Here is a 14,698-nt window from a genome sequence, read left to right on the forward strand (position 1 = left end):
ATAAAATCCTTATGTATTAAAGCATTATTCTTAAAGTTTTTAATCGTTGTATTATTCAGACAAGGCATCAATAATCTTTACTTGTGAAGTAAGCAGTCACTTTTATGGGTAGAAGAAGTATAGAAATATTTGAAACTAGCATGTGAGTGTTTGTCATGGATAAGTAAGTTCACTGAACGTGACCCGACATGAGAAATGCATTTGAAATTTCACTCTAATGTTTATACAATTCTTCTCATGTGTCAGTTATGTAATTATTCTTTCTATTTGAAACATTTGTCTCTATAGGTGTCTAATTAAGGATGCCAAAACAAGATGCTTTTGAGTGTAATATGAAACATATGAAGGCAAATAAATTATTAAGATAGGAATCATCACTCCAAGTGGTTCAAGGGAAAATATCTCATCAGTTCTTGATTGATATTAACGCATGAGAATATTATGAAATGAGTTTCATAAATCTCTATAAAACTAATTATCTGATTGTGGGAACAAATATGGGAGTCAATAAGAATAGACACCATACAAAACTTTGATCATCTCTAAAATATATGATAAAAGAATGAACTACATTAATAGACTGTACACTAAAAGGTTGTCAAAGAATCCTTTGACTCTCCTAACAATTTGGTGGTCATGATGCATTGTTAGATGTCAATCTTAGTCTATAAAATTAAATTAGTTAATTTAAATTGAATATGATTCATTTAAATTAATTAATAAATAAAATTATAATTCAATTCTATTGTCAATATATTAAGAACTTAATGGGTCACACACAAAAGGTTACAATATGGATTAAATTGAAAGTGTGATGATTTAAGTCTAGCTTAAATCATATACTAGGTTTTTAGGGACCTAATTAAAATAGTTTAATTAGGCACTAGTTCAATATTATAAATGTTATAACATTGAAGAGTTTATTTTGCATATTTAATAAGTTGAAAAACCTAGATATAAAAGTCACTTTACAACCACTCTTTTCTAAGTCAATTTTTTTATTGGAAAAATAAAAACAAAATTGAGAGTTTTTCTTTATGTGCCGTCACCATTGAGAGGAATTGAGAAGAACTTCTTTTTGGTTCTCAATTAGAAATCAAAGAAGAAAAGAGGACAAAACATTGTCCACTAGCTAGCACAAGTCCGTGGTTAAAAGTTTTCTCTTTGGTGAAGGTTCAATTGTAATCATGTGTGCAACATTGGAGATTAAGCAATTGGTTAGCTGGGATTCTTTCAAACTCAAAGTGTGACAGTTTATCAACAACAAGAGGAGCCATTTGATTACGATATCAATTGGCAAAGGTAATACCTTTTTCCGATTTTCTATGATGATCTTTGTTTGCTCAAAACTCCAAGGCAATCCGAGGTAGGACACATGATTTTAATTTTTTGTTTTATCTTGATTATTCCGCTGCATTGTATGTTGATCATGCCATTCCTAATAGTGGTATCAACGCCTCTCTTAGTTCATTTTGATGCAAACTAATGTCTTGTTATTGTTAATTTTGTGTTTGACATAGATATGAGGTGTTCGGGGATCAAATTAGGAGGTTTGAAATTTACAATTTTGCTTTGAAGTTGTTCGCAAATTTCTGAACAATTTCATTTTGTAATTTTTAAATTCTTATCGATGAATGTTAATCTTGGTATGGGGTCAACTTTTTGCAAAGATTAAAGTGTGCATAAGATGCACAAACAAATTCAGCAAAAAAGCATTCAAATTCAAGGAGTAATGAATTGATGCAAAATATTATAGGAAATGTTCAAGATAAGGGCTAACCAGAAATTAAGGCTAAAGGATTAAATCCCATATTTTGAATGCCACGGTTTTGGCTTGTTAAATTGCCTTAACTAGCACCTTCAATTGGTGCAATTCTAAGAGTCAATTGGTTGTTTGATGTTTTATGGAAATAGTTCCATAAAATCAGTAATTTTGATGTTAAAATTAAGTAATATGACCTCTTAAATAAAGGATATTAAAGATGGTTGTATGTTTCCATAAATTAAGGAATTTAATTCCTATAAGTTATGGAAACTAAGCAATTGACAATTTAAAATTATGAGAGCTTGACAAGTTTGACACATTAAATTCAACAATCTGATTCTTAATTTAATGGTGGTCAGAAATTGTTTTGAATAACCTCCATAAATCAAGGAATTTGATTCCTAAATTTTATGTAAGTTAAAGGATAAATTGGTAATTTAAAACCAAACAAATATCTCCGTGATTTTAGCTTATGGATTCGGATTTGACAATAGATAAATAAAGATTTAATGGTTTTATAATTACAAAATAAGATTTGGTAATTTAAAACACATAATCTTTATTTTCGAATAAGAAAAGGATTATCTAAAAGGTTTAGACAATAAAAATAAAAATTGTTTTAATTTGTAATAACTCTTATCCTTTCTTTAATTTGCAATAGTTCCTATCCTAACAAGATTAGGAATGGACAAAATTATTTATATTCATTAGTAAAGATCTCTACATATGAAAATTGTTTCCATATGTAGAATTAAATTGAAACCTGAATATTTGAAATAAGTTAATTCAAGAGTTGAATGTAACTAATTTCAAATTGATGATAGGATTAATAATTAGAACAAGAAATTTATTTAATTTCATGTTCATGTAGATGAATGTATATGGATGATTATAGACTAGGCCTAATGTGATTATGGATGTATGGTTAAATTTATCATGATATTTATTTATTAAATAAGGTCTGCGCACCTCGCTTTTCTCTTGATTTTTAGGGATCTTAAAATTCTCTCCTCACCTTACTAAAATGAAATTAGTTACATCTAAGTGTAGAATTAGGATTAGTTTAGGAGTTATTTTACAATTCAAAGATAAAGACCTAAAGGTGCCATGAAAATACAATGAGAAATATTACAGTATGTTGTATATTATCCCTTTAGTTTGACCAAGCTAATTTCCTTCAATGACCCAAGGAAACTTGTATAGATAAAGTCCATAATCATCCAAAATAGTGTGCATGAGATAGATTTATTTTATACAATTAATAAATATTACGCATGTAAAGATGAGACTTTAATAAAAACAAATAACGAAATTTCTCAGTAAATATTGAGTCGCATGCCACGCATGATTAAGTTACCTTCCACCATATAACAAGGTAATCCAACTGTTCTTTTAATCAGAAACTTGTTGAACACACTCAAGGTCACACTTTTACATGAGTATATTTGAGCTATTGGTGACTCTTACTCAACTAGTTTTTTAAAACCCAAATCCTTGGAAATTGGATTATTATGGAAACTAGAGGCAATGGCTACACGAAACATAGATGATATGTTTAGGCAGTGTGTTGTCACCTAGCTGATCTATGAATTGTATAGAGATACAATTAGTAAGCTTAATTACCTACCTAATCCACCTATCATGGTTAATTGAGCACATTCAAAGTCATGATTAGAATAGATAGAAATCCTAACCCACTAAGACAATCCTTGTAGAGATCTCTCGAGATATTATAGAGGGTTATCATCTTAAAGAAAATAATGAGAACAATCAATTTAAAAGTTACTATCTCATCTTAATTGAGTATAACACATGATTACTCATAAATGTTCTTTAAACTTCTAGGTTGTTAAAATGCGAATATACATCACTTTTCGAGGCATATTTGATGCCATCATGAAATCTAGGCCAAAATGTTTGGACTGGTATATCAAGTTGAAAAATGTTCTCAAATATTTATTAAGAATAAATGTAATTAAGGGATATATGCTAACTTTCTTGACAAGGTCAAAGAATGAAAAGCTTGTAAAAGTTTCACATTTGACCATATATGATTGAAGTAAATTTGTTTATCATTGAACCATCATCATGGGCATTAGATACTAGATGTGGGTCACACTTATGTAATGACATAAAAGTGCTAGAAACAATTAAAATATGAACAAAGGGAGAAGTGGTCTTAAGAGTAAGGAATGAAGCAAAGGTTGCTGCATTAATTGTAGGGACAGTTACCATACTTTTACCTTCTAGGTTAATCTTGGAATTAAGAGAATGCTACTATGTTCCTTCCATATCTTGAAACATCATCTCTATGTCATACATGGCACTATATGATGATTTTGAATTTAGCATTAAGGGCAATTATTGTTTTTTCTCTAAAGGACAAATGCACTACGGTGTAGGGAAACATTCAAATGGTCTCTATATTCTTGATCCTAAAAGACCCAAACTCGATATAGAGGTCACCAAAACAAATAAAGATGATCCAAAACTATCTTACATCTACCATTATAAGCTTGGACACATCAATGAGACTAGTGTAACCAAGTTAAACAAACAAGGTTATATCGATCTATATAATTATGAATCTAATAGAATGTGTGAGTATTGTCTCCTTGGTAAAATGACCAAGTCGCCTTTCAACATCAAGTACTCTTGTGTTGGTAAATGTAATCACATGAGTAGAGTTTTTCAACACTTTGTCCCAACCTTAGTCCTATTGTGAGTTGAAACCAAACTTAGTAACAAAAAATATGAATTCACCATGCCCAAATTTAAACTTCAACATGAATGATCTTGGGATGGAACACCTTTTATTTAGAACGACTTCAATCCAAATTCAATTCCAATAATATCCAATAGTCTCACACAAATGCTCATCCACTTGCCTTACACGTAATTCTTTGCAAAAACAATCCTCTCCCTATTACCTAATGATGTCATCCTCTCAATTTTCAAGCATAAGGGGAACTTTACCAATATTCCCTACTCGCAATCTCTTAAAAGGATAAGCCATAATAGTTCTTTCCTTTACTTCCTAAAAGTAGCTTTGTTAGGATCACCATAATAGACCGTTGACGTAAAACAGGTTTTATTTATGGAAAAGAAGACCAAAGATTCCTGCACGTATGAAAGCCAACAACAAGATAAGTACTCATATGTATTATCATTACTATCTAGACACACTATTAAACTTTTAAATTATACTACAATAATTCTTCACAACTCTTTTGCATATTTATTCTTATGTCTTTTTGTTACAACAAAATACATACATAGATTAATAAATCGGTAAATATTATATATATATATATTCTTATTCACCTTAGAGGTTGACAAGTGGCACCCTATTTGTTTGACATTTGGCGTTCCCAGGAGGATTTTTTCCTTAGGTTTGTTCATGTTACAAATGGATTTTGGCTTCGGGCCACCTTGGGTGGGTCGCATGCCCGCGTTCTTTTATTTTTCCCTTAGCTTTTCTTACCTTCATGACTTTCCTCTGTTTGCATACTTATTTATAGAGTCAAGTGAGTGTGTTTTGGTTTATTGGGATTTGGAGCTAGCCGTTGGAAGTTGTACGATTGAGAAATGTGGCTTGCTTGAAACGGTTTCCATGTGTGGGTTCTTCAAGCTGTCTTCTTGATGTCCATCATTGGTTTTCTATGATCATTGTTGGGTGTTGTTTGGGTTTTGAAACCTTCCTTGTAGTGTTTTTCAGTCTCAATTTTTTTCTTAGAACGATTTTGCTTCTAGGTTTAGTTTTGATTTGTAGATAGTCAATTTTGGTTAATACTTATTCTCTAAAAAATTATTTTATTACTTAACATTATATAAAGAATAATGAGAACAACCATTATAAGTGAAGTACTACTTCACGCAGAACAACTAGAATAAGTGGAGTATTACTCCATGTGGAATAATTAACACAAGTAGAACAACTATTTTGTACAAAATAATAATTTCACACAGATGATAGTGAAAGTAATCCGGAATAGGTGGCAAGGTTTATGGGTTACTTTCGTATTGGGATGTTTCGAAGAGTTTGGCTTAGTGGCTCAAATATGAAAGTAGCTAAGAGGTCTCTCTTAACCTTTTCCTAAAGTACAAATATTTTTTGCTTTTTTCTTATTCTCTTATACTTGTTCACATACAACTTTTTCTCTTGTACTTGTTCATGTACAACTTCCTCTCTTGTACTTGTTCATGTACAGTTTATCTTTATTAGCTCCTACTCAAGAACAAGTCTTATTAAATATAATTATTTCAATGGTCACATAATAAGTTTTTAACCGTTATTCAACATTAACTCTCAGTAACGGATACCTAACATTAAAACTCTCCTTAATGATATCATTCATTATATGTATTAAAACCTTTTCTTGTAATTGTTATTTTTGACACTATATATATATAGCCTTCAGAACTCAAAAAGGGAACTTTTAGAACTACTGGACTCGGACTCATAGCTTTTCTCCTTAGAATATTCTCACTTAAAACACTTATTCTTATTCTCTTCCACCTGCCACGACATTTAGTGCTTTAGGAACTGCTCTAATCTTCCTCTCCGTCACCTCCAGTACTTCCTTTACTTGTTTGTAACACTTTTTCTTTTCAACACAAGAACCCCATTTACATTTTAGCGACTCCACTGGGGAGGAGTGATTGCATTAAGTAAGGCTTTTACTGTTACAATTTCTTGTTATCAAAAAAGATGGAAAGTTCCACTAGCAACCAAGATGCACTTGTTCCTTCTTACATTCAGGATCTAATAAGAATGATCCAAGCTTCTCAAGAGAGGATGCAAACATTAGATGACAATCATAAGCGAATGATGGACACTATATCTCAACTCGCGTCTGTTACTATCTCCACTTCTCAAGCCCTGCCTGTGAACCTTAATGAGAGTACACCTGAGGGAGTCACTCATATAGTTACAAACATTGAAGGGAATGGAGGAAATACAGAAAGTGCCACTGATGTAGTAGTCACTACAAATCCTAATCCTACCAACACTACTACTGCAGTTACCTTAGAAACTACCTCTACTGCGATAATCCCACCTGTTCCTACTCAAGGATTTGTGACAATGGAAGAGCTCCAAAGGCTATTAGATCAAAAAAACAAAAGCTTGAATTTTTCTAAGTTTGATCTTAAGTTACCTTACCCTGCCAATGTAGCAGCAAAGCCATACCTTAAAGACTATACTAGCCCCCCAAGTTCAAACAATTCAATGGAAAGACTAGAGATGCACGCGAATATGTCATGAAATTTGTGGAGACTCTTGGAGTTGCTGAATTGGATGATGACTTGGAGTTGAAGGAGTTCTCCAAGTCTCTCACTAAGAAGGCTTATACATGGTACGTTAACCTCACTCCTAAGTCTGTTCAATCTTAGAATCAGATGTGTAGGATGTTTGGGGAAGAGTTCTTCTTTACTCAAGAGAAGGTTACTCTTGTTGATCTTGGAAGATAGTTTCAAAATCTCTAAAGTGTTGGATATACTCCATTAAAGGCTATTAGGATTTAATGGAAAGGCTCTTCCATTAGACCCAAATGTTCTAAACCATTAGATGTACAAGAATGCAATTTTGTGGGAAGTGCTGGTGATTAGCGTAGGCCATATATTGATTTTCTCCAAGATGGAATTTTACCAGCTAACTTTCAAGATGCAAGAAAACTAAAGAGAAAAGCTCAATGTTTCTTCCTCAAAGGAAATGATTTGTTTAGACTCTCATTTTCAAGAACACCATTGAAATGTGTTTTCCCAGCTGATGTAAATCCATTGTTAGAAGAAATGCATGCAAGTAGCAGTGCAGAACATAAATGTGGAAGGAAGCTTTATCAGAAGCTTTTGGATCTTGGGTATCATTGGCCTACTATGGAAGTGGATGCAGTGAATTATGCAAGGAAGTGCTAGCCGTGTCAGATTTATGGGAATGCTATACATGCTCTAATTGTATAACTTCATAGCATCACTACTCCTTGGACATTCCATACTTGGGCATTTGATTTGATTGGACCTATCAATCCTCCTTCTAAATGATATACTTGGATATTAACAGCAATAGAGTGCTTTACTATGAAAGCTATTTCTTTGAAAAATGCGACTGGTCCAGCGGTGGCAAATTTTATCAAGGAAAACATCATTTGCAGGTTTGGCATACCTAGACGTATTCTTTCAAATAATGGTACTCCATTCATTAATGCTAGCGTAAAGGAATTACTTACCCTTTACAATGTGGATCATGTGAAGTCTACTCTTTACTACCCGAAAGGAAATAGTCAAGCTAAAGCTACTAATAAGACTTTACTTAAAATGCTTAGTAAAATGGTGCATGAAAAACCAAAGATGTGGCATGATGCACTTCCAGTAGCATTATGGGCATATAGGACTTCCAAGTATGGACCTACTAAAGCAAATCCTTTTTCACTAATATATGGGAGAGAGGCTGTACTACCTGCGAAAATTCTAGCTCCATCTACAAGATTAGCTTTAGATGCTGAATTGGATAATGATAGTTTACGGATGTTAGAATTGGAAGCGCTAGAGGAAAGAAGAGATAAAGCAAAGAAGAACTTATCAGTTTATCAAAGGAGGTTGAGTAGAGCTTATGACAAGCTATTGAAAAAGAGAAATTTTGAAAAGGGTGATCTAGTACTTTGTGTAGCTAAACATATTACAAGAGGAACCCCAACTTCTAAATTCAGTCCAAAATGGGAAGGACCATATATTGTCCACGAGGTGAATGAGAGTGGATATTGCAAATTAATAAATCCCAAAAACAATGCCATCACTACTCCAATCAATTTTCAATATATAAAGAAATATCATGTATGAGATTCTAACTCCACTCTTTGTTATATACAAAATACATGTTTTACTTCTTCGTAATGAAAAGCATTATAGCCGCAGCATCACCGCCTTTATATTTGTTGAGTTTTACTATTTTAACTGCTAGCTTCATTGCTTATATCTTGGCTGCAATTATATTATATTATTGGTCGTAAGCTATATTGCTCAATCTTTGACCATAATTTATCATTAACATTTCAGCCACTAGCTTTATCTCTCATGATTTGGCTGTAATGATATTATATTATTAGTTGCAAGCTATATCGCTCAATCTTTGACCATAATTTATCATTAACGTTTCAGCCACTAGCTTTATCTCTCATGATTTGGCTGTAATGATATTATATTATTAGTTGCAAGCTATATCGCTCAATCTTTGACCATAATTTATCATTAACGTTTCAGCCACTAGCTTTATCACTCATGATTTGGCTGTAATGATATTATGTTATTGATCGCAAGCTTCATCGCTCATCTTTGGCCTTAGGTTAATACTCATAAATTGGTCGCAGCTCTTACGCTTGCTTATTTAAAAGAATGAAATAATCTCTTTCATATCAAGTTAGAGTTAGTCTCCTTGATGAAAAGTTGAGAGTTATCCTTTGGCCACATACAATAATATGAAATGTGAATAAGTACGCAACAAGTGTATAACATTATTATTATTATTGCAAAAGAAAAAGAAATATGACATATTAATAGTGAAGTACTAGCTCGAATGAGTTTTCAAAAAAAAATAATAAAGGAAAAGCAAAAGACTAGCCAATTACATGCTCCATAACGAAGAGTTATTATTAGTAAATATATTTAATTGTTCTCGTACTTCAGTTTCACATTCTTTCAGGGAAGCTATCTTGGCTGCAATATCTTTTAGCTCATTTTCTAAAAAAGACTTATTGAGGAAATTCTTGGCTTTAGATCTATAATCACTGAGGCAGTCAAGCTTGAATCCAAAGTTACAAGCATCATCAATATCCTGTAACATCTGTTGCAATTCCTTTGAAGAAGTATTCATTAATGGAGCATGGAAAATGGCTAAAGCTCTATCCAACACTTCCATCATTAAGCAAATGACGTCTATATTCTTCATAAAGGAAGTACTCCAAAACTCTCCCTCTATGTTGAAAACATGCTCCAAGTATTCCACGTACTCTAATGAAACTTGAAAACCATGAAAGACAACTTTCTTACCACTTTGTTCAGTATGTGCTACTTGAGTGCTAAAAGCACTACCGGCATCTCTGTGTTCTGGAACCTGGGAGGAGGAAGCATGAGGATTAATAGAGTAGCTCTAGCACCATTAGCATAAGGATTAATTAGAGTAGCTTTAGCACCATCAGTATCAACTCCAACAGCATAAATAACCTCAACATTTGAAGTAGCCTCAAGAACAACTTCAACGGCAAAATAGTCTCAGTGTCAGGAACAACCTCGTCTCGAATAGCCTGAAGAGTAAGAACAATCTTAATTTCAAAAAGAAAAAAAATGGAACAAAATCAATTAGTGATATGTTTATACCTGGTTCATAGTGGAGCTCTGAACATGATTTGGAAATAGAACATCCAAATCAATGAAATCTTCAAAAGGAGTTAACTCACTCTCAACTTCAACATTATCAACATCAACTGATTCATCATCAGATTCATCACTACATTCAGAGTTACATGATTCTTCCTCAATCTCTACTTTAGAAGTTTCTTCCTCTTCAACTAAATTAGGTTCTATTCGTGTAGTTGATTCTCCTTAAATAAAATAAATGAGAAAATATAAAAATTTATTTATAAAAAAATAAAATAAAAAAATAAAAAAATGTAAAAAAAATAAACTTACTTTTTGATAGACGTGTTTACCTTTTGTTGGACGAGTAGAAACACAAGGTGCAGTATCTTCTTCTTTAGTTATACATTTCTTTTTTTTAAGATGAATCAAGCACAAGGTATATCATTATTCCTCACATGATGAGTGTAAAGATGAGCTATAGGATTAGTTAATGGCACAATAAAAAATTTTCATGCTTTAAGACACTCTCTCCAATAAGCAAACCATCCAGAAGTATGGATACCAACTCTATCAAAAGGTAGGATAGTACAATTCTTAAGTTTATCTGAATGGAGTAGAAGTCTTCTCGTGAGAAATGAAAAAACACAAGAAGAAAAGCTAATAGATGAAAAAAGTTAGGTGGAGCTGGTTGGTCAAATCCAAATTGACGTGCCACTCTATAAGGAGAATACACTTCGACAGAACAAAGTTTCTATCTCCACTAGCACTAGAACTCTCAATCGTAGAAGGCAATTAGGAGCTATGAACCCATATATAAAAGTTGACACCTTGTAAGCTCATTCTTCTAGACTGTACAGGATAAAGGTCATAATAAATTGCCAGATCACCAAATCCATTTATAGGCTGCACATAAGATCTGGGATTGAATTCTTTTGTAACATGCATCACTTCAAGAACATTACCTCTTGGTAGTCGATCATGCCATGCCTAAGCTCTATAGTTGTTTCTGAATAAAGGATTAATCACAGAAAAAGATGCAAAAGGATATGCATTAGGCATAGGAGCGCAAGTACCAAACCTTTCCTATAAGTACATCTGAATGAAGGAAGCATTCACATAAGTCAAAACTCTGTAACGCCCAGCTAACTCAACAGTTTTTAGTTGGTACAAGTCTAATCTCTTATATAGAGATCCTAAATAAAGTGGAGCAAGAGGAAAACGTATTCCAGTAACAATTTTTATTGCTAAAAGAACAACTACTGAAGAAATACCATGATATGGACACCTTAGGAATATGTGTCGTGCTAACCAAAAAATTACTAAAGCTACTTACTCATGCTTATGGTCTGGGTACTCAAGAGAACCAATTTCAATTCATTTAGTATTGAATTTTTTATAAAAAATCTCTATCCAGTTGGAGAATCGTGCAACCTTCGAAGTTTTACTCGAACTTTTAAAGAGATCAAAGAAAAAGTCTCGAATACATACCTCTTCTTTAGAAAGTTTAATAGAGTAAAAATCATGCTTTCCTATACAAGGAAGTTCCAAGAGAACACAGACATCTTCCAAAGTGAAGGTAAATTCCTCCCATGCTGTAATCATAGTATGAGAAAAAGTGCTCCACCTTGCAAAAATAGCATGCCATACATCCATCCTCTTTTCTTTAGGAATATTGAGCTTAGAAGCGATACGTATAGCATCAAGTATCCCAACAAACGAGAGAAGTTTAACATAAATAGGATTCTTTAACACCTTATTTACTCACTCATCCCAACCATAAACAAATTGAGAATTATAGCCTAACTTAGTAGCAGAAAGGGGAAACTCACCACGTTCAAATCTGAACTTCATAATAGATAGTCCTAGAATACCACTTCTTTTATGATGAGGTGTTTCTGAGCATAGACGATCCCAATCATATCCAACAGGCCCAGAGGATGTTTGTCAACAATCTTCTCCTTGTTCTTTAATAATTTTATCTTCCTAATTTTAGGGATAAAAGAAACTTCACCACTCTTTCCTACTCTAATTTTCTTAGGAGCAACTAATTTGGAATCATTATTCTTTCTTTTATGTGCAGTGGTCTTCTTCCTTGTTGCAGCTTTTCCAAGCTCACCATAATGGATCTTCGGAGGAAAACGCATCCTAAGCATAAGGGAAGATGGAAAAAAAGCCTACAAACATGATCATAAGAAAATAGATAAGTATTCATGTGCAATAAACTTTATTATTTATATATTTGTCAATTAAAAAATATATATAATAATAATAAAACATAACAAAATGAAATAACAAAATGACATATTATTAATATATAATAAAATCAATGAATAAAACTAAAAAAATAATAATAAAACAAATAAAAATAATAATAAAACAAATAAAAATAATATATACATAATATTTAAAAATATATATAATAATTATAAAGTAAAAAGAAAAGAAGCTCGCGGCACTTTACTTAAAAAGGCTCACGGCATGTGCCGTGAGCTTCATTCAAAAAAAGCTCACCACACTAAAAAAAGCTTGCGACAAAGCGCCGCGAGCTTCACTAAAAAAAATAGAATAATATAATAGAGGCACAATTTAAAAAAAATAATTACGACTTACACCTTTTGCTACAAACAAAAAAAAAACTGTCTTTTTTTGTATAAAAAACTAAAAACTGCAACTTGCATAAATAAAAAACTCAACAGTTTTTTTTCCTTTGAAATATAAATATTTTTGCGTTGTGATTTTTGTTCTACAACCAAATAATTTATTTATTTGTTTCAATGTATATATATATATATATAATCATCTCATACATAATTTTTTTCTCTTGTATTTTAATTAAAAAATATTCATGCAGGGGGCGACAAGTAAAAGAAATTCATTTTTCTTGAAAAAAAAAAGAGAACAAATCAAACAAGAAATTATAAGAAGAAGAAAAACTTACTTGCTGAATTTTTCTCAAAAGAACCAATTTTGTTCTGAATTTTATTTTGCTTTACTTTGAATCTGAATGTAGAAAACTGTTCATAGTAGTTTCATATTTATAAAGCACAAAGAATCAGGGTTTTTTATGAAAAAGATTGACTATTATTATTTGTATCTTGAAAATCTTATTTATATGAAAAATTATTATTATGTAATCAATCAAATACTACAAAAAAATATATCTTGAAAATCTTATTTATATGGAAAATTATTACGTAATCAATCAAATATTACAAAAAAAATATTGACATTACATCTTACACAAAACAGTAATATGTTATTACCTAAAGCATTAGTGGCTAGGGTGTTACTGTCTAAGGTGATATTGCTCAAATGGCATTATTACTCAAAGTGATAAAGTATAATACGTTATAGTACAAAATAAAACTTTTTAAATTAATACATAAGAATTAATTTTAACAATGAATTCTTATACATGAGGTAAAATGTAGATAGTCGATTTTGGTTAATACTTATTCTCTAAAAAATTATTTTATCGCATAACATTATATAAAGAATAATGAGAACAACCATTATAAGGGAAGCGCTACTTCACGCAGAACAACTATAATAAGTAGAGCATTACTCTATGTAGAACAATTAATACAAGTAGAATAACTATTTTGTATAAAGTAACAATTTCATACAGATAACAGTGAAAGTAATCCGGAATGGGTGGCAGGATTTATAAGTTGCTTTCGTATTAAGATGTTTCAGAGAGTTTGGCTTGATGGTTCAGATATGGAGGTAGTTAAGAGATCTCTCTTAACCTTTTCCTGGAGTACAAGTGTTTTTTACTTTTTTCTTGTTCTCTTATACTTGTTTACGTACAACTTTTTCTCTTGTACCTGTTCATGTATAGCTTCCTCTCTTGTACTTGTTCACGTATATCTTTTCTTTATTAGCTCCTACTTGAGAACAAGTTTTATTAAATATAATTATTTCAATGGTCATATAATAAGTTTTTAACCATTATTCAACATTAACTCTCAGTAACGGTTACCTAATATTAAAACTCTCCTTAATGATATCATTCATTATGTGTATTAAAACTTTTTCTTATAACTTTTATTTTTGACATTATATATATAGAGCCTTCACAACTCAAAAAGGAGACTTTCAGAACTACTGGACTCAGACTCATTGTTTTTCTCCTTAGCCCATTTTCACTCAAAACACTTATTTTCTTCTTATTCTCTTCCACCTACCACAACATTTAGTGCTTCAGGAACTATTCCAATCTTCCTCTCTGTCACCTCTGGTACTTCCCTTACTTGTTTGCAACACTTCCTATTCTCATTACAAGAACCCCATTTACAGGATTCGTTTCTTTCTCTCCTTGCTCCTCTATATCTTAAGTTGTCCACCATTTGTATGTTTATCTTATTAGTTTTATGTTTTAGAGGTGGACGTTGCTTCTTTTCTCTTGGGTGATTTAGTTCTGTTTCACATAGTTTTCCCTTTAGTGTGTGTTTTAAGTCATAGTTGTAGATAGATTAGTTTGGTTTGTAACATTTATTGCATTCTTATTTTCATTATTTCCTTTGTTATTCTTTATTTGTCATATTTGTCTTTTTTTTTGTTTTTTTCTTTTTCAATATT

General features: G+C 31.7%; 1 protein-coding gene across 1 annotated transcript; it reads left to right on the forward strand.

Annotated features, from left to right (window-relative positions):
- The first annotated feature begins 7,027 nt into the window (after positions 1-7,027).
- Positions 7,028-7,681, forward strand: LOC149526538 (uncharacterized). The gene is made up of 2 exons (XM_089785283.1): positions 7,028-7,122; positions 7,381-7,681. Exons 1-2 carry the CDS (start codon positions 7,028-7,030, stop codon positions 7,679-7,681), a joined length of 396 nt encoding a protein of 131 aa, XP_089641409.1.
- Positions 7,682-14,698: the final 7,017 nt, after the last annotated feature.

Source organism: Theobroma umbraticum, unplaced genomic scaffold, assembly GCF_002168275.2.
Source record: "Theobroma umbraticum cultivar Fairchild unplaced genomic scaffold, ASM216827v3 scaffold_55.0, whole genome shotgun sequence".
Taxonomy (NCBI): Eukaryota; Viridiplantae; Streptophyta; class Magnoliopsida; order Malvales; family Malvaceae; genus Theobroma; species Theobroma umbraticum.

What these genes read in the sequence shown, in the direction of transcription:
- LOC149526538 (XM_089785283.1), top strand. Translation starts at nt 7,028, where the DNA reads ATGAAATTTGTGGAGACTCTTGGAGTTGCTGAATTGGATGATGACTTG. An exon ending in ACTAAGAAGGCTTATACATG is followed by an intron (nt 7,123 to 7,380) that starts GTACGTTAACCT and finishes TGATTAGCGTAG; the next exon opens with GCCATATATTGATTTTCTCC.